Source organism: Lytechinus variegatus, chromosome 10, assembly GCF_018143015.1.
Source record: "Lytechinus variegatus isolate NC3 chromosome 10, Lvar_3.0, whole genome shotgun sequence".
In the NCBI taxonomy this organism is placed as follows: Eukaryota; Metazoa; Echinodermata; class Echinoidea; order Temnopleuroida; family Toxopneustidae; genus Lytechinus; species Lytechinus variegatus.
This window is the reverse complement of record NC_054749.1, coordinates 20,623,002-20,646,167: the sequence shown is the minus strand read 5'-3', so window position 1 is coordinate 20,646,167 and position 23,166 is coordinate 20,623,002. Positions and strand designations below refer to the sequence as shown.

The window sequence follows — 23,166 nt, the reverse complement described above, 5'->3', positions numbered from 1 at the left end:
GAACATTCTCGTCTCACCGTCTATGCACTAAATTTAGAGGCGATTTTCTTTTTTCGTCATTTTTATTAGTTATCAAATTGACAATGGCCATCGATGTCATCAATGTCATCACTATTTGGCTGTCATCACTATTTGGCTGGCATATAGGGCTAGATGCGAATTCGAGAATAGTTGGGCTGGTATGCCTTTTCTTTTCCTAACCAAGTTCTTAACAAAAACTATCTGTTTATACATGTATATATTTCGAAATTCGAGGATAGATGTGTATAATTTCGATTTGAAATTATGTATTTTTTCCATAATAAAAGAGCACAAATAGTAGGGGGACATTTTATATTATGTACCCCCTTTCCAAAATGGTAGGGGGACGCGTCCCCCTGTCCCCCCTGGGATTTTCGCCCATGGTGATGGGGGAGCTTTTGCATTTTCTAGAATAAAATTGAAAAATTTCGTGCACACGTTTGGTGAATTTTGTGAATTTTGCCCTCTCGATCGGTGGACCCCAGCTGCGTACGGTCATGTTTGTAATTTTAAAGTCTTTAAAAGGCCTATATTACATGGGTTTGAAACAATTGAGTTTGCAATAAGGCTCGTAATTTTCTGGAACTGCGACCCTGATCATGAAGAAACACCAGTCTGGGTCAGAAGGGAGGAAACAGTAGGAGCAAAAAGAACTCTCAAGAAATTTATTTTTGAATGCTCATAGAAACGCAACACTCAATTTTTATACAAAGTTCTTACCGTGGGGGGTCACACACCTCCCGCTCGATCGCTTCCGTATCTCATGCAAAAATATTTTGCCCCCTTCGGGATTTTGCCCCCCCCCCCCCAAATCTGAAAGTGTTCCGGCGCGCCTGCTTGTTCATATCCTTCTATAGTTTACGTTATTGATAATAAACCCTTATTATCCTCTGCACTTGATGCATATTATTTTAAACGACTGAAGCAACTTTTTTAAGGCTCGCTATCTACGCTTATGCCGCAATATCTCCCCTATTACACTTCCTTGAAAGACGATTTATTAATCATTCTGTTTCGGTTTCTTCCAACTATGGAAATTTGCTCGCTCGCTTCGCTCGCTCACATTTGGATATTGACTGTAATACAGTAGTTTACGTCACAACAAATCCATTACAATAGTCATTATTGTGATAGTCCTTCAAGTGAAAGATGGTAGTATTATGCACGCAGTTATATACCCCTGTGCATATAACTCGTGCTGTGATAATTATACACACCACTGAAAGAGGCTTGGGGCAACATTATTTCTTCCACCTACTGAAAAGTTGCTCGCTCGCTCGCTATGCTCATTCGCCACATTATCCAATAATCACACCTCATGAAAGACGATTTTGGTCATGTCTTCCAACTGCTGAAAATTTGCTCGCTCGCTCGTTTCACTCTCACGCGTTTGGAATTAAATGTAGTTCAGTAGTTAATAACACAACAATCATAGCTATTGAAAAACATCCTTAGAGGCCCTTAACTGAAAAGAGATTATGTACACGGTTATATCCCCCGTATACATAGCCTTAGGTGTGGGGGTCCCCCCCCCAAAAAAAAAATAATAATAATAATTTTCGGGACAATATGCTTTTATCCCCACAGCTCGGACCGGATTTACGCCAGTGTTAGAGATATAAAAATGTTATATTTTCAAAGTTTGTGGTAAAACAGTTGACGTGAATGGAAACTGGTCAGTCAGTGGCCATATACCAACCAATTCAATCATAATTTTAGGGTACAAAAGGGACATTCAACGTGATCATGTTCCATGATAAAGAATCACTCAACTTAGGCGTCAGTCAAAAATTCCAGTAATTTCCCGAGGTTTAAGCACTCTATAAAGAAAAAAATAGCATTAACTATCGATGCATTGTAGCAAATGAATATATTTATTCAATTAATAAATATGAAATATTCTATTTATTTATTTTGAATAAATGAATACAGTGGCGTAACAACGGGGGGCATGGGGGCACGTGCCCCCCCCCCCCCATCGGCTGGCAAAAAAAAACGGGGAAAGGGAGAAAAAGAGGGAAAAGGGAGGAGAAACGTAGTGGGAAAAGAAGAGATTATTGTTCATTATAATGTTATATTATATTATGTTGTATGTTATATTACATAAGAAGCATTTTTTCATTACTTTATGAAACATTATTTGCTTCATTGTTCCTGGTGCTCGCATAGACTGTTTAACGAGATATATAATCATATTGTACTAAAACCTCCCGTTTTCAATCAATATACACAAATATATTTCCTCGCAATTCGAGTTATCATTGCTCTAAGACTATGTAGTGACATATTCTTCTTTTTCATGATTACTTAAAGTGATTGCCCTATTTTAAGGTCTTAATATAAAAAATTTCCTGTCCGTGCTAACGTTCGCATTAGTAAATTGGTGAGATTTCTGCTCTTCATGAACTCCTTAAATCAGTTCTTAAAATGTCAATTTTTCTGATCTGAATATCAAAAATGTTCATTTCGCGTTTCGCGCTCGCATCATTTGGCTAGTGAAATACGTAGGGTCTTAGTGAATTCCTACAAACAAGCCTTAGAATGCCCCTCTTCAGGTCGGAATATCCTAAATTTTCAGCTCGCGCTTCGCACTCGCAGTATTTGATTAGTGAGATGCGTATGATACTCATGATTACAATGATGACTTCAAAAAGTACTTCATGTGTTTAGATGTAATTGTAACAAAATCGGCAAGCGCTTGGCACTGGCATTAGATGACTATGGTGAGATAGGTATACTCTTAATGGATTCACAAAAAGCATAGTCCTTAAAATATCCATGTTTGGGGTCAATAAATAAAAAAATGTCAGCTCGCGCTTCGCGCTCGCATCATTTGGTTAGTGAAATACATACGGTCTTAGGGAATACATACAAACAAGCCTTAGAATGCCCCTCTTCAGGTCTAAATTTCCTAAATTTTCATCCCGCGCTTCGCGCTTGCAGTATTTGATTAGTAAAATGCGTATCATGATTACAATCACTACAAAAGGTGCTTCATGACTGTGTTTAGATGTAATTCTAACAAAATCAGCAAAGAATGGCACTAGCATTAGATGACTGTGGTGAGATATTTATACTCTAAATTGATTTTGAAATATAGTCCTTAAAATTTCTCTATTTAGGTTCAATATATATTAAAAAAATTAAGCTCGCGCTTCGCGCTCGCATTGTTTGTTTAGCGACACAGTTACATATCATGATTGCAAAAAACATGCTTATAATGTTCCTTTTTAGCTCTGAATATCAAAAATTTTCAGCTCGCATTATCTAATCAGTGTGACATATCCTGCATGTCCTTAAAATATCTCTATTAGGTCAGAATACCTGACAACTGAGCGCGCTTCGCGCGCTCCCTAAGTGACTCGAAATTTTTGCTGGTGCCCCCCCCCAATGCCGTGACCCACGGTACGCCACTGAATGAATAATTCATTAATAGATAATATCATTTCATTGGCAATGATGCCTTAATCGTTACTGCTCTTTTCTTATCATTCCCTGAAGCCATATTACGTGAAGCTGTTATAAGGACTGGAACCGGTGTCGGAGAAAAGACAGATCAAAAGAAAAAAAAGAAAGAGAAAATGGACTATATCGTATATCTTAAAAAAATACCATCTCCGTTTTTTTTCTGCCCCCACGTCTGTCTCCCCTCTCACTCCCTCTGTCGGTTATTAGTCTCCCTCTTTTTTTCTCTCTCTCTCTCTCTCTCTGTTTCCCTCTCTCCCTTCCCAAGTCCTTGCCCACATATTGAACTTTCTCTTTCTTTCTTCTCCCCTTCCATCATATACGTTGGAGAGAAGCACTTTGCTTTAATTACCAAGGATCTGAAAGCGAGGCGCTTGTTAATTATAATTGCTGCAGATTGTAGAGGCTATGATGGGCAAGGGCAAGGTTGAAAAGCTCTTACTATTTCTCCGTCGGTGAGATGCAGCTAGGCAACAGATAATTTTCAAAGAATAATTGGATCAACTATTGGTTAAAAGGAGAAACGATTTGGGGGCACAACTCACATTTTCAAAATGGAAATTTTCCGGTGGTCTATTCTTGTTTTGCTGCTTTTTGCCTGTTCAGAAGATCAAGCTTTTGGTAAAGGTAAGAATGGTATAGATGAAGTTTGCTTTCGTGTCTGTTCTTTAAACCATTTCATTGGTATATGATCTCTGGATTTTTAAAATAACTTTTTGCTTTCAAGCTACGCACAAACTGAAATTGAACATATTTTTTTATACCAAGACAGGAGTGGAGGTAAGTCAGAGAGTTAATGGTTTAGATTTGTGTAGTTAGATTTTTCAATGAGATTATTTTATAGAGGCTGTATGATATGAATGAGGAAGAAGATAAGACCTATGGGGAAAAGAATGAAAATCAGTAAGAATTTTAATATTCTTTTATTTATGCAGAGTAGGTTTATTACTTTTAAATATGTCTCAGTGAGAACGACTTTCCTCTTTTTCTTTGGAGCTTGGGGAATAATACCCCCAGACATTTTTAAGAAGAAAATTTGGACTTTTTATAATGAAAAATGAGGGCCCTGGCGTCAAAATTGTGTCATTAGAGTGATCAGTTGTTCTTTTTCCCATTTCTTATTTTAGCTATTGTAATTTTTAACTAGGATTTATGGTGACGACCTTAAACTCCTTTTGTTGCTTGTCAGGAAATTTGTGAAGAATAAACAGCCCCGATCCCTGGAGTTCAATCCTCAACTCACCACTATAATGAAGCACATAATTCGATCCCAGTTAACAATATTTTCATCCCATTAAAGGTAAAGCTCACCCTGACAAAAAAAAGTTTATTGAAAAAAACACAGAAAAATTATAAAGAATATATTTGTCGGCTTGGGTGAAAGTCAATCAAAGAATAAAATGTTGTTTTTTTTATGCGAGCACCTTTCCTACATATATATATGGTAAAACAAATCATTGAAATGTAATTTTCTATGAAGAAAAGTAGATGATATTTACTCTATCGGTAGTATAACAATAATTTCACGCCAGTTCCTAAAAAGAAAACAAAAATAAGTCATCACGAACCATTAAATAAAATCAAATTTATGCATTTCATATTTCATTACATGGGAGCAGCTGTTCGTTTATGAAGTCACAAATCCAAATTTTAAAATTTTAAGGACTTTCTTAATCTTTAATAGATTTTCCCAATTCCCAAGACCTTCACCAAAATTTGTTATTATTATTTTTTTTTACAACAAAATTTTCTTCAGGGTGAACTTTCCTTTAACATTTTTCATACTAAGTCATGTAAATTTTAAAAGCTATAGCGGGCCTAAACAGCATTAGCTTGATCATGCAGTACTGAAATTTGCAACCTTTTCCCAAGTTCTTTTTCTTGGTCTAAAATGTTTTTATCAATAATTTTTGTCATATATGGTAGAGTACCCGGCGTGTAACCCGACTACAACCGAAGCACCTGGGGTAGTGACTTCACCCGGTTATCCAATGAATTACCCGGATAATACAAGATGTTCTGTGCTGATTCAGGTAAAACATCAATCAATTTGCCTTAATTCCTAAACATGTACTGTGCTTTTTAACATTTCAGTAAAACAACCTTAAAAATACCAACAACAAAAATTGTCTTATACTCAAGTAGCATAAGATGTTCATTCTCAGACATTGTAAATAGGATAATTACACAAAGCATAGTTTTCATTGAGATTGATTCACATTGGAATTGGGTGAATCAAAACAGCAGTTTCGTCCAGGACTCTTGACAAACGACACATTTGGAACAGGGGTGCAGGTTGTTTTTTTTTTCAAAATGGCGAATGCCCTTTTTTTTAAAAAGGAAATGTGGCATTTTTCAAAAATAAATACCAATTTTGGAGTGAATCATAATACATTTTAGGTTTAAAAATCACAAAATTTTGCTCGCATTGATTATTGTTTAGTAGGCCTATAAGGTATTCGTCCTGTTCATGGTTAGAAAAATGCATAGAATGTCCAGTTTACAGGTTGGGATATCACACATTTTTGGCTCCTGCTTCGCGTTCGCATCAATTATTGTTTATTAATGTACCCTTTCCGCTCCTGGTTACAAACAGTGCTTAAAATATCCAGTTTTCAGGTCAGAAAATCACAATTTCCTGGCTCGCGCTCGCATCATAATTATTTAGTAAGATACTCATCATGTTCATACAAAAATGCTTAGAAGTTAGAATGTCCAGTTTTCAGGTTGGAAATGATCACACATTTTTGGCAATTTTTTGCGCTCGTATTGATAATCAAGGTAGTCATTCTGTCCCTGGATTAGAATAATATAGTGCCTAGAATGTCCAATTTTCTGGTAATAATATTTAAAAAAAATCGTGATTACATACTTTTTATGTCTTATTAAATTCAATTTCCGGAAGTTTGAGCTCGTGATTCGCGCTCGCAACATCTCACAAGGATGCCTTTTTTAACAATAATTAGGTCCATAATTGACCAAAAACGAATTTTAGAACTTCAGATCTGAAAAATTTTTATAAACCACTCGCTCGCTTCGATCGCTCGCGAAAAATAAAAACATAATTATGTATCTTAATCAATCAGAAATCACTTCATGAAAACTTTGCTCAACTTACTACAAAACACACAACTTCTTCTCACAGATGATAATCTCATGGTGAAAATATGTGTTTGCACCAAAATGCCCTTTTTGGCATATAAAAGCCCCTTTTTGGCTTTGCCCCGCCCCAAACGAAAATACGTTCCACCACCCCTGATTTGGAATGTTTCGTCAGCTAAGAATTTTACGACGATCAGCTCATTTTTTAGCAATTCAATTCAATTCATTTATTTATTTCAACCATCAAAAGGATAAAAAAACAGTACAATAATACAGTATTGACAAAGTTATCAGAAAAAAAAAATAGATGGTTCGGAGACCCCGCAGAAGCGATGCTTATAAAAGGGGTCACCATAATACATTAATACATTACAAATAGCAAAATTAAAGAGTAAAACACTTAAATAAAAAAAATAATGAAGTGAAACACTCCTGCAGCAAAATAAAAAAGGATGGGGTTAAGGAGGGGGGGGGGGAAGAAGTACTAATGTAAGATGTGAGATTACATGCATGTACGATCAATAAACGGAAAATAACATTTTCCTGCATAAACATCTAAATCTTGATAAGGTAGAACTATTTTTTTATATCATTTGGAATTTCATTTCATAGTTTTGGGAAATAAGTATCAAATCAATTAAAGGCAATGGATGTTCGAACATATGGAGGGCGTAGGCATTTGCTGTGACGTGTATTGTGAGAATGAATTTGAGAACTTGAAATGTCGCTGAAGAGTCCCGGTTCACCAATTTTCGACAAAGACCTCTAAGCTGGTCACTGTGATATGACGGGTATTTTCAATAAATTTTCGATGTTGTAGAATCCGTCCCCGTTGCAATCACTATAACTCGCTAATCTCTTCATAGACATCACCTCTTTGATTTTTATACATCAAAATTCGTCATCAGGCACCGCCAGGATACACGGTACTCTTCACCTTCATTGACATCGATATCGAAACCCACATCGACTGTCTATATGATTGGATCGGTCTCTTCGATGGTCCAAACGATGGCTACCCTCCGCTCGGTTACTACTGTCAATCCGCAGCTGTTCTACCGAAACTATCCCATAGCCCTTACATGACGGTCATCTTCTCCTCAGATGGGTCCATAAATCATCGAGGTTATCAGGCAACATTTGACTTCGTCCAAGGTAGGAAAACAATCATGCTTGTATTCCTATCAGTGATGATGAATCCAACCCCGCCCACCCCCACCCCCAGAAAATAGTATGGACAGTTTAGGGAAGAACAATTTAAGAAGGTATGCAAATGTGTAAACCAAAAAAAAATTGCTTCAACCTTCCCCTGTCTAGTTTAAATGCAAATTAATTTTTCATGTTTTTAGTGAAGACCTATTTGGGGGTGTCAGAATATAGTGATAGTAAATTGATTAGGGGTCAATAAGAGCAAAAACCACACTGATACCATTTTAGGAGTGAAAAACCAGATGACGAGATTTGAAGACAAGTTGAATGAGAATAGACGAATTGTTGAAAGTTAGCTAGACGACTTGTTTAGGACAAGTAGCCATTATGACGAGTTTTTGAAAATGAGCAAGTCGATTTTTGTGTGTGTGTTAAGACCATTATGACGTCGTGTGACGAGTTGTTGGAACTCAGCAAACAAGTTGACCTGTTTTAGACAAGAAGACAGGATGACGAGTTATTGGAACTCGGAAAGTCGGCCTGTTTAGGACAGACAAGTTGCTGGAACTTGGCATATCGAATTATATGGGACAAGAAGACATGTTGACGAGTTATTGGGATTCGACATATATATTATATATATATATATATATATATATCATATATATATATATATATTATATATATATATATTATATATATATATATATATATATATATATGCACACACACACTTGGTGAATGCTATCCTTGTAATTAAGAGTACTCGACTGGAAACAGGAGCAGATTAACACCTGGTGAATGCTATCCTTGTAATTAAGAGTGCTCGACTGGAAACAGGAGCAGATAAACACTTGGTGAATGCTATCCTTGTAATTAAGAGTGCTCGACTGGAAACAGGAGCAGATAAAGGCCACTAGCCTTTATTGTTGCCTGAAGATCGCATCTGCGTGAAACTCCGAGTAGCAAATCAACAAAGTACTGATGAACCACACGTTATCTGTGTAACTTTATATAATATATATATATATATATAAATGTGTAAAGTTATACATGTACAACAGCTTTTGGCAACTCTTTTTTATTTAAATATTGTAAGAAATGGATGAAGAGAACAATGGTAGGCGTAGCTTAAATCAAGATTCCCCAGAGCTATCTACCCTTTGGGTATCTACCCAAAGGGTAGATAGCTCTGGGGAACCTTGATTTAAGCTACGCCTACCATTGTTCTCTTCATCCATTTCTTACAATATATATATATATATATCTTGTTTGTTTGTGTTTTTTTTGGGGGGGGGGCAAGAAGAGACAATTATTAAATCCACTTGTTTGGAACAAGGGGATAAGATGACGAGTAGTTGAAACTTGGAAAGTTGACTGGTTTTGGAAAAGAAGATATCTCGTCTCTTGTCTTCATGTCCTAAACAGGTCAATTTGCCAATAGTTTCAGTATTAAACTGTGTAAGATCGCAGCTTTTTGGTTGGTCTGGAGAAGGGTTGTCGGTGTGCTTCTGCGGCGCAAAGACTCTGTACGTTTATAGTGGCCTTCTTTTATTTTGATAGACTAAGCAAATGTCATTTATTGATTTTTTTTCATTAGAGAGCGATGGAAGGTGCAATACTATGCTGACGACAGCGCCTAGAGTGGTGACATCGCCCAACTATCCAAGTGACTATCCCGTCAACACTAAATGTGTCTATCACATACAGGTTAGCGTATTCATGAATTTATGTAATTTATGTACATATTCTACCGTACTCCTCCCCCTTCTTTCTCATTCTTTATACACACACATCCACTCACACAGCAACTCACACACACATGCCCACCCATACATTTATACAGAGGCGTCGATTATGGGGGGCAGGGGGGGCGATCGCCCCACCAATGAAAATATTGGGGGGGCAAACATATTGTTTTGCCCCCCCCCCCCAATAATTCCGCATGTGCTAAAAATAAAATAATATTGTAATGTTACACAGAAATCAGCAAGCGAAATTGAGATACACAACTCGTTCTTCGTCTAAAATCGTGCTCAAAATGTCCAATTTTTAGATTGGAATATAAAAAATTTCACCTCGCGCTTCGCACTCGCATCATTTCTGTAACAAAAACCCATACTCTCCATGATTAAATAGGTGAATATGGTCCCGTTTTCAGTTCTAAACCTCAAAAGAACTCCCACTTCGACTTGCAATAATCTTTTGTTGGATATATATATATCTTGTTCTTTATTAAAAACGTCCATTAAACTCAATTTTTTTTTCGAAATATCAAAATTTTCAGCTCGCGCTTCGCGCTCGCATTAATCTGCTGGTGAGATATATATATATATATGTGTGTGTGTGTGTGTGTGTGTGAGGGGGTGTGTGTGTGTATATACATATATATAGGCATATATGTGTGTGTGTGTGTGTGTGTGAGTTTGTTTTGTGTGATCGAGCGCTTTTGGAAAATTGATTCATGATTTTGCCCCCCCAATCTGAAAAATGGATCGACGCTCCTGCTTTACACTCTAAAAAACGAAGAGCTAATTTAACTCTTAAAGAGCGTGTATAGTGACTGCACTTCGGAGTGCTGATTTGTCTAGTTAACATTTGAACGAGAAAAATAGCACTCCGAAGTGCAGTCAAACTAGCTCTTAAAAGAGTTTTTTTTTAGAGTGATATATATAGAGAGAGAGTGTGAAAGAAATGGATGAAGAGAACAATGGTAGGCGTAGCCTCAATCAAGGTTCCCCAGAGCTATCTACCCTTTGGAAAAATTGGTGATGTCGAAAAATGTCTCTGCCGGGAATCGAACCCGGGCCCCCAGCTTTGAACGCCGGTGCCTTAGTGCCCTTTGGTAAGGCATTAATCCTCATTACAAGGTCCTCCGGAGAGGACCTTAAGCCGTCAGTCTTCTGGTTGCTTGCTTACAAGCATTCATGGTTTCTTAGCAATCAGGAAAAAAATCCCCACTAAACAATCGGTGTATGATTGTCTCTCAAATCAATCTATTCGTGGGTTCGAGTTCCCCATTAAAGGGTCGCTTCGCATAATTTAATCGAAATCGTTGTTATGATATCTTGTCTTTTCTCATGGTGCTCATTTGCTATCCTCCATTCTTTCATTCTATTACTGACTTACAAATATTCTTATTATTCGCCATTGCAGGCTTCTGTTGGAGAAACTGTAGAACTCTTATTTCTCGAAATGAACATCGAGAGCCACGATACTTGCTTCTATGATTCGGTGATCGTTTACGATGGAGCAGATGATCTTGCACCCGAAATCGGACCATGGGGTGGTTTCTGTGGAGAGGTGATACCTAATGATACACTGACATCGACAAATCGCTACATGACAATTGTTTTCTCTTCGGATAGTTCAGAGACTGCAAAGGGATTCAGGGCTGTATACTTCTTTCGAGGTAGGTACTCACTGTAACTATCTCCACTTATCAGTAATATATAACAAAAGCTGCATTGGCGGCAATCTCGGGGGGGGGGGCGGAGACGCGTCCCCTTAAATTTCCGGTATTTTGGTATTTTTCTTGTAAAAAATGAAGTAATTTTAGACCTTTCCAACTCAGCTTTTTTTTCAATGCCTCGACCAATATTTTTCTTCGAAAATTTCCAGGATTATTTGCTTATCATATTTTGCAGCCCAAAAGGTGAATTGAATAGTTTTTACATATTCACTGATAAACATGATAAAACTAAATGAAAGTAAGAACATAGCAATAATATTGTAAACAAGGTTATCATAGGAGTAGAATTAGTTGAAACTAAAAGAAAGCATTTTGCTGTTATGAACTTTGATTGGGCAAATACATGTATTGTTCTAGATAGTCAGACCCGTGATGATTCAACCCCCTCCCCTATTATTCTTGTTTATCAGAATTTTCAGATGAACATGCTTTGTTGAACGTCTCATCAAACATCTCAGCTGATGAAATCCTTGATACATTCTGTCATTGTGACGATGTTTGCGTCTGGTTTGAAGACTGTTGTCACGGCGTACTTCCATTGAACAATCACACCAGGAACACCACGATGGTAACAAGGAACCTCCCAGCATTCGATCTATGGCGATGCACGCAAATCTGGATGATTACCAACTACTCGAAGGACGCAATGGTCGACTACCTACTCGTGAGTGCTTGCCCGAGTTGGTGGTCGAATGACGAGATTAGAATGCTTTGTGAGAATCCAGATCCGGATGTTGTCGAAGTTGTGCAAGTGGCCGAAGCTGGCACGGATGGACTTCCGATCTTCTATCGAAGCTCTGCATGTGCTACTTGTAACGAAATCACAGGAACTAACTGGACGTTGAATCGATACATGGAATTGTGGACATGCAGTGTGTCTGATGGAGTATTTCAGAACTCTTCCTTAGGTCACCTCCATGTAGATGGCAATGCAGAGGAAGAAAGGCCGATTCTCTGTGGTATCTTGGTGGAACAGAATGGAAGTTCTCCTTCACCCAGAGAATGTATATCACCGAATAATATTATACGGTCATGTGCAGCGAACAATAATTCTCACAATGACACATTGTTGGAGCTATGTCAGGCAGATGTTGGTCGTGTGCACTTTGAAGGATCTGTGTATTGGAACGAGTATTGTTTGATGTGTAATCAGGATGATAATTATTCCATTAACCAAACTACCAGTCTATGTCCTCGGACATTAACGAATAATCAAACAGAACTTATCTTTTATTTATTGGAAAAAAATGTAACTATTGACAACTCCTTTGTACCAGTAGCATTCCTTCCATCCAACTTGGTTCTGGGGTTTACTTGCCCTGATGGCTTTTCAAATCAGGATGGTCGTTGTATTCCAATACCAGCGAGCTGGCCACCGTGCGTGTATGAAAGGTGGAACGTTACCTACGCTTATACCTCAACATACACGAAGTCTTTTTGTTACAACATGTCAGGTACTTTCGCTCATTTTGGGATTGGATTGAATTATGTGGGTATCGATATAGATCACAATATAAGTTTGATCAAAGAAATCTACTCCCTCAATAACAGCCAGGGGTTCCTTGCCGTCAAGATCAGGACACAGTATTGGATCGACATCGAATTCACCCCACAGGATTCTTGTTCTGACTTCCAATTTGATTTCATAGAGGGTTGTGCATTCATCCCCTCCAGAGGTAGCATTAATGTATGTCCGTTTGATGAATTCAACGATGATTACACCCTTTTCCAGCCATTGCGATCTGGTAATCTGACCCTGGTTCGGTACAATGGTAGCTACATAGTACCGCTATTTTACAGGAAGAGGACGATCTATGATGTCAATGGAACATCAGGCCTTTACTCTTCTCGCCACGTTCTCATGGTTTGTGGTGCCATCCACCCTTTCCAAGACTGTTTGTCTCGTGTGATACAGCCTGGTACGTTCATCATAACAAGTGAGAACAATCTAGTCTTTGAAAGACTTATCTTTCAACCATCCGATTACACCCTTCAAGAAGATGGCTCGGTAAAACTATGTTGGTCTGACGATGTGTCTTTCTTTGACTTCACCCACGCTCAGTACCTGGTTTCTAAGTTTGCTTTTGGGATATCCTCCATGTGTCTCTTGGCCACCGTGGTTATTTACTTGACTTTTCCTTCTCTCAGGAATATCCAAGGTTTAATCATGATACACTTCCTCATCACTCTTACCCTCTCCCAAGTTGTAATCGAGTATGGTACAACATACTTGACGACGTGGCCCGCTCTCTGTCAAACCATTGCAATCTTGGGTCATTTCTTCTTCCTGTCGTCCTTCTTTTGGACCAACGTACTAGCCTGGAATCTGAAATGTGCTCTTGTCGATGCCCTAAAATCCAATTCAAATGTACATGGCGTTTGTAGGAGAATGTACATCTTCTATGGATACGCCGTTGGAATACCGGCCATCGTTGTCTTAGGAAGCGTTGTTGTGCACTTCGCCTCCGCTGATAAATCTGGAGCCATCTTCCTGCACTACGGAGGAACACGACACTGTTGGATCTACCCAATGAGTGCCAATCTCGTGGTGATGCTTGGACCGATGGCAGTTTGCCTTCTCATGAACCTCATCCTGTGCGGCTGGATCATTTTTGGGTTTCGTAAAAACATGAGGCAGGCAAGCACTCTCCGAAAAAGCAACACGAGGCAGTCACAGATGGAAGCAATTGTTTACCTGAAGGTATGAAGCACGAAATCTGTAAATCTTGGGTCAAAATGTTGACGTTCATTCATGATGTAATAGTAGGAATTAGGAAAAGTGCACTCTGGTTAATACTACCCCTATAAGTATTGGCACATTTGTAGTTCTTAATAATGTGACCTCGTAATGATTTCAAACTATTGGGACATCTCTCAATAATATTTTTAACTCACATAATGTTCCCTTTGATAATTTAAAATGACCACCGGAAAACTCCACAGTCTCTCTCCTGAAACTGGGATAGTATGTATCAGGGTGTGTTTGATATGGGGTTACCGCGACCCTAGTTTTACTACATTGAAAAATAGACATACTATTCAGATACAGATACAAGAGTTATAACCTTTTCTTACACTCTTCTCCCCCTGCTTTGTTAAGGCTTGGTCCCACTGCACTCACGGATACAGAGGGGATGTAAAACGGAAAAGAATCTTGCCATCCTCTGGGAAACGTTATGTATCCGTTGCGCACTCTTTGCATACGGGTTTCACACGCTCTTTATCCATCGAGCTTCCGTCCACTGTGATTTCATTGTTCGCCCATTTTGTCCATTTTATGGAGCGGGTGAAAAATGGATCGAGCGAAATTTTGCATGTCCGTTGTATCCGTTATGAGTACGTTTTGTCCGTCGGCCAGTGGGGCCAGGCCTTTACTATTTGAAATATCACAAGGGGGCAATTACCACCCCTCCCTTTCTCTCTCTCATGTCTCTGCGTTGTTTTTACATTTCCATTCTACGGGATATAACTTCCTAGTTGTAGGTAGTTGATTTCGATATACATGAGCCACTTTCAATATTTGAGCTCGTCGGGAGCTCGTACAGACTTGCAACCTAAAAGGATATTTTCCCTTTATTTCACCCCTTCATAGATCTCCGCTCTCCTTGGATTTGGGTGGAGCTTTGGGTTCATTGCAGCTAACACCCATCATCAGTCCCTCTGGTATATCTACATCGTCATCAATTCTTTGCAGGGGGTCGTCATCTTTGTTGCCTTCGGGATGAATCGGAGGGTCAGGAAACTCATCTATGATCGTTCGAGACGACAGAGTAATACTAGTAGCACACGAAATGCCGACAATGACAAGTGAGGATAGAACTTCTCTATACGAGGCTTCACATTTACAGAGGATTTTTCTGCCAGAAAGGGACAGATTCCAATGATTTCGGCAAAAACTTGCCGAAGTTATGATCCTCAGGCGCGGATCCAGGAGGGGGCCGAGCCGGCCCCGGCCCCCCTCCCCTATTTGTTGACAACCTGCAGAAAAAGTGTACTCTTTAACTTGATAGAAACTACGAAAAACAGAAAGAAAAGTAAGAAAGAGGTATTATAACCATGATGTGTAATTTACATGCAGCCTCGTAACGGCCGGCCCGACCCGGAAAGGAAACAAGAAAAGGGTTAGGGGAAGAATTGGAAAATAGACTTTATATAAAAAAAAATTCGCTCGCGCTTCGGGCTCGCATTGCCTGTGTAATGAATCCCATTTAAGAGGGTTACAAAATAGACTTTATATTTCAAGCTCGCGCTGCGCGCTCGCATTGTTTGATTTGTGAGATACCTATCCTCTTTGGAAATTCTTCCAAAAAATTGTCAAAATGCTCCTTTATCTCTTTATCATGTCAGTATATCAAAAAAATAAGTTCGTGCTTCGCTCTCGCATTTAATTGTTTGAGACACACAGCTTGTTCTTTATTTAAATAAAAACGCGCTTAGACTGTCCAGTTTTCAGGTCGGAATATCAAAAATTGTGAGCTCGCACTAATTATTTGATTGGTGATACTTGTATCCTCTTCATTAATCACTAAAAACAGTCCTAATTGAGTCCCTTTTCACGTTACTATAATAAAATTTCGGCTCGCGCTTCGCGCTCGCATTGTTTACTTGGATACTTATCTTTGTTCATGATTATAAAAACTGCTCAGAATCTTCAGCTCTAAGGACATAAAATATCAAAGAATTTTAGCTCGCGCTTCGCGCTCGCATTATATATGAAGACCACATGAGATACCTTATCTTGTTTATAACAATAACAACTAACATATACTTAAAACTTCAGTCTTTTTATAGGACTACCCCCTGAAAAACCAACAAAAAAATCAGATTATAGCGGCCAATCGAGAAAAATTTTGATGAAAATATTTTTCGCCCCCCCCCCCCTATTGGCGAAAGCTGGATCCGCCCCTGATCCTCTAGTCATGATAGTTTCTTGCCGATTCGGTCTCATTTTTTTTATTTTGGGTTCAGCAAGGAAATGGTTTGATATTGTAGAGGGTTTTTAATGTTTTTTTTTTCATAGAATTAAATAGAAAATGATTTCTGACTCGAATTTCTTACTTCCCAAAGAAGATCGATAGCTAATCTCATCTGCTTTAGATTAAGTTTAAGATCATAATGTTGTCAAATGTATTGTTATATCAATACATGAGAAAGAAAAACACAATCTATGTAAAAGATACGAAAAACAGATATTTTTATTCATTGTTAAAATGTTAATAGTTGTACATATTGAGAACAATACGTATAATGTAGGGAGAATGTTGACCAACAATTTACTGTTGGAAAGCGTAGTAGTGTAATATTTTGTTTCTCTATCTTTCATTTTTCTGCAACCTCTAATTCCTTCACCAAAGCAAAATTACTGCTATTCATAACTTTAAGAAAAAATAATTGTCCTTAATTGATGATATTGTGCGGGTGTCTGTGTGTGTGTGCGAGTGAGAGGGTGTGTGGTGTGGTTCCGAGTAAGAGTGAGGATTTTTACGATGGTGTTGGCTAGTGTGCACTTGGAGGACTTGACTTAAATACTTTTTTATTTGAATTCATTTTTTTAATGAATCGGAAGGAAGGGAATGCATAGTGCTATCTATAGTAGATTGGAACATAGAGAACTGATGATGAGTATATAATTAGAGTGACAATCAGTGATATGAACTTCGTTTCTGTTACAATGCAACGTGTGTTTGGTTGATATGCGAAAGGTGTATGAGTCTGTTCCTGAGGTAGAGATTGTGTCTGTGTGAGGGTGTGTGGGTGGAGTGTATGTGGGTGTGCGTATGTGATGTGATGCGATTGAGTGAGAGGTTGGTTGGGTGTGTGAGGGTGATCAAGTGTGTGAGGGTGGGTAAGTATGCGCATGTATATTTCCCATCATATTTCACATACTGTTATCCGATTTAAGCAAATGATAAACACAAGATGATGTTTAAGAGATGATGAACAAGGTATAGAGATATAGGACGACTTGCATTTGGTATGGAAGCTTAAAAGTGCCACCCAGATATGCAGGTAATAATCTTTTCATGTCTACATACCTTTAAAAAATTACCAGATGGCGCAATCTCTGATCTCGTCATGTCTACATCCTGTGGGAGAGATGATGAGATGACAATGTCTTGGATCTCATCACAATTATCTACATCCTATGGGGAGATGATTAGATGAAAAGATCTTGGATCTCGTCATGTCTACATCCTCTGGAGTAGATGATCAGATTGAGATGACAAGATCCATGATCATGTCATCTGATCATCTCTCCTAAAATATGTAGACATGTCAAGTTACGAGATCATGACATCTGATCATCTCTTCCACTGGATGTAGATATGACGAGATCCTCTAAAATCAAAATGATTAAAAGTAACATGTAACACAATATAGAATTTTTTTCATGGTTCTATAGAAAGTTGAATAATATTAATTAAAGATGAGACTAGCTGACTGAGAAACAAAAGCATAATAAAAAAGGATGAGGAAAAACCCTCCAACAAAATTAAGATGCGAAATGACAGGACATATCCAAATTTAATGAAAATATCCTTCTTAAACCTATACAGTGCTTATAAAAAACGGGACAGATTTGAAAAATCTTTAAAATTTTTGTTTCAAATTATGATCTCTATATTTTGGTGTCAATACGTGCTCTTGAGTCTTATCCTTCAAATGCCATCAAAATAATTTAGTTTCGTTCATGCTTGAGCGAACACGGAATGTTTTTGTCTGGGGTAAAAAGGGGGGCTTGCACCAAAATGGCATAAAATGATAAATATGATGGTCGAAATTCTTGCTAATCAGCAGACTTCCTCTTAACCTTTTCATTATCTTTACCATAATTTTCGAATCATTTTTTTTTTGGGGGGGGGGGACTACGAACCTGCGGAACAACGAACCTTATTTCGTTTTCGGATTAACGAACCTTCGGAACATCGAACCTTATTTCGTTTTCGGATTATCGAACCATCGGAATAACGCCACTAATGTTCGGGTTAACGAACCCTTTTACGTTTTCGGATTAACGAACATCGAGGTATAGGCAATTTACGTGTTTCGGAATTACGAACCTTCGGAATAAAGACCCTTCGGAATTATGAACCTTTCACTCTAAAAAAGGTTTACCCAATATTGAGTAAAATGGGAACATGCATGTTGGTTGGGTAAGAAGATACTCAATATGTTGTCAATTTAACGCAATGTTGCGTTGAAATAGTCCAATATGGGGTAAAAAAATACACAGCAAACATGCATGTTCCTTTTCTACCCTTATTGGGTAAAGTTTTACTCAGTGTTTTTAGAGTGTTGGAATTACGAAGTGTAACCGATTTTAAATCGTGAACAGATGGTCATGTAAGGGATCTTCCTTTTCAATCGTCATCTCCCCCCCCCCCCCCCGATCAATAGATTCCGCTTCACCATGTTCACTTTAGAATTAATAATGTGCACGTTTTGTTGATTTGAATTTTATTTTTGAGTAAGTATGCATAAAACTTAAATATGTTAATCAAGGAGAACTCTGAGGCGGAGTCAGGGCAACGCATGGTGGGTCAGGGATGCAAGCGCCCCCCGTACATACTTTACAAGTAGTGAAAAGGGGGCACGAAGAGGGGATAAACGATTAAAGGGGAGAAAGGAGTGAAAGGAGAAATTAATATGTCATGCAACATTATAAGAATTGAAAAAAAATATGGTGTCGATCTTGGCGGTCTTGCCCCACCCAATCCCTATCGAAATATTCTGGTAACACCCTTGGACCAAGTTCATTATCATGTAAATTTGTTAAGTGTGATCATCATTGTGACGGGGGACAGACGATCACTAGATGTGCCCTGAACAACAGATTGGAATGCACGGAATCTGTAGCTGATAAAGGCTTTCTCGTTTTACTAACAATTGGCGCCTTGGCGAAAGGGGTCACACACCTAGTTTTTAGATAGGGACAGGTAAATTATATACAGCTTTATTCGGTTCTGAAACGAATGTCACTACAGGGAAAAGGTGCAGTCAAACGGGACCTGGTGGATCATAGTATTGGTCTCGCTTTGCTGGTTACCCATTTACTTTCTAGTTGTGTAGTGCTGATCCACCGTTGCTTCTACAAGGAATGGTCTTGTGTATTCTGTATGCTTGTTGAAAAGGAGTATCAGCTCAGGAAAAGGGCTTCGTTTATAAACAAATTTTACATCATCATTCAATCAAGAATATAGAATTCTGAGAAGTGGACACAATTTTCAGTAAGTTGAGAGCATAATTATTCTGATATTATAACATTTGAGAAAATGTAACTCCGTACTTTTATTTCTGCAACAAAATAAAACATATCTGAATGTCTGTTTATCTGTTCATCTATTTCAATTTTAAATCAGTACATTGGACACTGCATAATTTTCACTCGGGTACTGTGTGAGCTTGTTAATGATTATGGATGTGAATATGCTCGTTCGTATACTAGTACTAACCTCGCACTTGTGTGAGTGGTTCCAAATGGACGTTGCAAGAAAATAATTTCGTGGTTCTAATTTGTTTTAATTTTCAATTCATCTCTTCCATTCTTTTGATTTTCATATTTTTTATTTTATTTTGTTCCCTATGGCTATGTACTAACGCTAATAATTTGCATTACTTACCTAGTGCTGTCATAAAATAGAATTAAAATATGACATGAAAATGATGAAGAAGGATTTGATAGATTTGGACGCCACGCCAATATGGTCATTTAGATGAGCGAAAATGCAAATTTTCATTAATTAAATTTGTACAATTAAACATTATGAACCGACAGAAACGCCCATTTTAGTGGTACATCGGCCTGAACTTCTATCACACTAGGTCTTGTACCTTGCTTTCACCGTTTTGAAAAGTGTCATATATTTTAACAACACGCGATCGGTAATTTGCGCATGCCCCTCCATGGCACTCCATTCACCTTCCCTATATAGAGATGCTTTTTAGAGAGCAAAAATCATTCACTAAACGCAGATGTGAATGAATGAACTCTATTAATGCCTCTAGACTAATCATTGCCTATATTAACAAACTACTTATGATATATTAACTTCATGGTATTTAATTCCGCAATATTTGTTTGTTTTTATCATCAGCTGAGGTGACTATTTACCTTTCTCAAAATGTCATCTGATGACGATCTAGAAATACCGAATGGCGACGTCGGGATGGCCACAAAAGCGAGCAAATCAACGTCACATCACCCTAAATACAACGAAATGGTGGTGACGGCTATTAAGGCACTGGATGAGAAGAAGGGTGCTTCCGTGATTGCGATTAAGCAATGGATCATACAGAGATACCCGGAGATTGATCAGAGCAGAATGAAGAACCTACTTCGAATGGCTCTCAAAAGATGTGACGACTCGGGAGCAATAGTCCGACCTAATAAGAAATATGAATCCATGGGCACCATGACAGGGCGATACAAGCTAGGTAAACCACCAAAACCAGTCAAGAAAGTCGTCAAAAAGAAGGCGGAGAAAAAGAAAGCGTCAGCGACCGGGAAAAAGAAGGTTCCCAAATCTCCGGCGGGTAAGAAAGATCGAAAGAAGAGCGATAATGATATCTTTGATTATGAAGATGACACGGAGGGCAGTGATCCCGATGGCGGAAGAACCCCTCCGCCTTACAGGAAAAACCCCGCCAAGAAGCAACCGGCTAACCGACCACGGTCAGCGAGTGCAAGCGCAACGCCGAAGCCGAGGGTGAGTAAATCCAAAGCAATACATCGACGAAGTAAGTCGCAATCTCCAGCTCCGAGTAGGTTCAAGAAGACAAAGAAACCAGCATCCAAGTCCCCGGCAAAGAAACCAGTATCGAAGTCACCAGCCAAGAAAGCATCTTCACTGGCGAAGAAATCAAAAGCTAAACCAGCAGTGTCCCCAGCAGCTACAGGAAAGGGGAAGGCAAAGAAACCATCTGCTAAAAATAAGGAAAAGACGCCTACAAAGAAAGCTGCCAAGCCGACAAAGAAAAAGACAGTTAAGTAAAGTGTCCAGCCCACGCCCCCTTAAAAAAAAGATATCGAAATGATTTGAATCTCATTGGGAATGCCCATGACTATTCATTTTGATGACCACCCCCTTCCCCTCCCCGAAAGTAACCTAAAATATTTTTTGTTGGTTATATCAGAGCTTGAATATTTATCAATAATTTATTGCAAAAGATTATGATTAATTGATATTGTGATGCTCTTATTCTTTGTTAAGTCCAGGCTGCCGTGCATTTGCACAGGAGGCCTGACGTAGATGCCAGCAGTTTAAAGTTAATGTATATTCTAATGCACTTTAGGGTATTTTCTCAAAAGTTTGATGCTTAGGAGTTGGACGATGAAAACTTCATGTGGAATGAGAGAAACATAATTTAAGTAAACATACTGCTTATCGCTCAAAAAGTGAGAGATAATTCTGAATAACATTGATCGTCGTGACGTCGTTTAACATTCTAGTAAGCAGATTTTTTTAGTATTTGACTTAATGTTGCAAACTGCGAGTCGTTTAATAAAAAGATGGGCTACATGTTTAAAGATGGGCTACATGTTTATATATAAATATTTCGTTAATTTCAAGATTATTATACCACTCTGTGTTCTGGGAAAAAAACGAAACCGAAAATGTCGATGTTATCTTTTCTGATATGATTAATAAATGATATAAAAATTATTGTAATACTTAATTATGACACACGCTTCAAATGACTGAGTAAAACAATTTTAAGAAAGGAAACAAACAATACATTCGGCAGACGGTATCTAAAGTTCTGTCTCAACAATTCCATATCTGCTCTTTGATAAAAGCAATTACACTGTTTTGTGTTTTCATTCCAATTATTTTACGAAAGACATGCGTTTTTATCAATTGCCTACTATAGCAATGGTATGGTTAAAAAAAACTATGCTCGGCTAGTTGGGACATTGGACTTCTCTTTGTAGTACTGTCTGACAAATGTCTTTGGTATCCTTTCTTCAAATTATTTTATATCCTGATGTAGATATTGCATCTTAGCATCAAATGAAAATGGTGATTCTAATCTGTGCTATAATGGGCCACTAATTACATTTGTGTTAAGATTATAATAATCATCAACTTTTTTTTCTTGGACGCAATGTAGAATTTATATGAACGGTGTCGATAGTGTAAGATGAAAGCTCCCAAGTCTTTGACTTAAGTTAATTTGGGCTTACAATTCACTTCAAGTAGTACGATTTTTTTTTAAATTTTACTATAGGAAAGAATTGTTAGCTGGAGCTACCCTAAATCATGAAAATACTTTATAATATCATACAATATTTTCAATGTTTCAGATCTATTGATTTTGTGGAAGATTGATCGTTACAATGACCAATATTTACATGATTTACTCAAAATTGTACACTTAATCTTGTACACTTAAAAAGGAAACGACTTTTTTGGGCGACCATGTTTCACAAAATTTAACAACCATGTCAACTGCAAGTTACAAGATGCTGTTTTCATTAAAAAAGATAGTTTTCATTAGCCAAGAGCAAATAGGCCTATGGGAATTTGATCATTATTTAAACAATTGGTATTTAAGTTTTGTGAAACAGAGCTCCGGTGATTCACAACTAGTTTCTTGTGTTCTTGTCAAATTACTGTAATGTTCAGATTTTTATCAAACCTCTTTGGAAAAATTTTAAACATTGTGATCGTTGCTTTTTGTCTGTATGATGTATCAGTAATAAAATCTTTGAGTAATTGTGTGTTTTTTTTTTGTCTAAATGCCAATTTTATTGGAAAATATCTGTTACGAAGCTCCTGTGATTTTGAGCTATACCAGGGGCGGTACACCTGTACACGTGTAACTTTTTTATCATTATTGATAGAAAAAAGGGTCATAGATAGCCTCCCGTGTCACACCTCATCAACACACGTGTCTCCCCTGTCTTCACTCAACATGTATAATATAGAGTGTATTCTTCCTTTTATCAACAAATA

The 23,166-nt window shown here is 37.9% G+C and overlaps 2 protein-coding genes across 2 annotated transcripts; both read left to right on the top strand.

The window, feature by feature from the left end:
• The first annotated feature begins 5,405 nt into the window (after positions 1-5,405).
• LOC121422649 lies at positions 5,406-15,086 on the top strand. Its single transcript, XM_041617810.1, has 6 exons — positions 5,406-5,519; positions 7,497-7,743; positions 9,338-9,447; positions 10,894-11,149; positions 11,620-13,910; positions 14,802-15,086. The coding sequence occupies exons 1-6, from the start codon at positions 5,406-5,408 to the stop codon at positions 15,018-15,020; spliced, it is 3,237 nt and encodes a 1,078-aa protein (XP_041473744.1). The 3' UTR covers positions 15,021-15,086.
• Positions 15,087-19,224: 4,138 nt separating this feature from the next.
• LOC121423258 (histone H1-gamma, late-like) lies at positions 19,225-22,931 on the top strand. Its single transcript, XM_041618588.1, has 2 exons — positions 19,225-19,437; positions 20,305-22,931. The coding sequence occupies exon 2, from the start codon at positions 20,332-20,334 to the stop codon at positions 21,199-21,201; it is 870 nt and encodes a 289-aa protein (XP_041474522.1). The 5' UTR covers positions 19,225-19,437; positions 20,305-20,331; the 3' UTR covers positions 21,202-22,931.
• Positions 22,932-23,166: the final 235 nt, after the last annotated feature.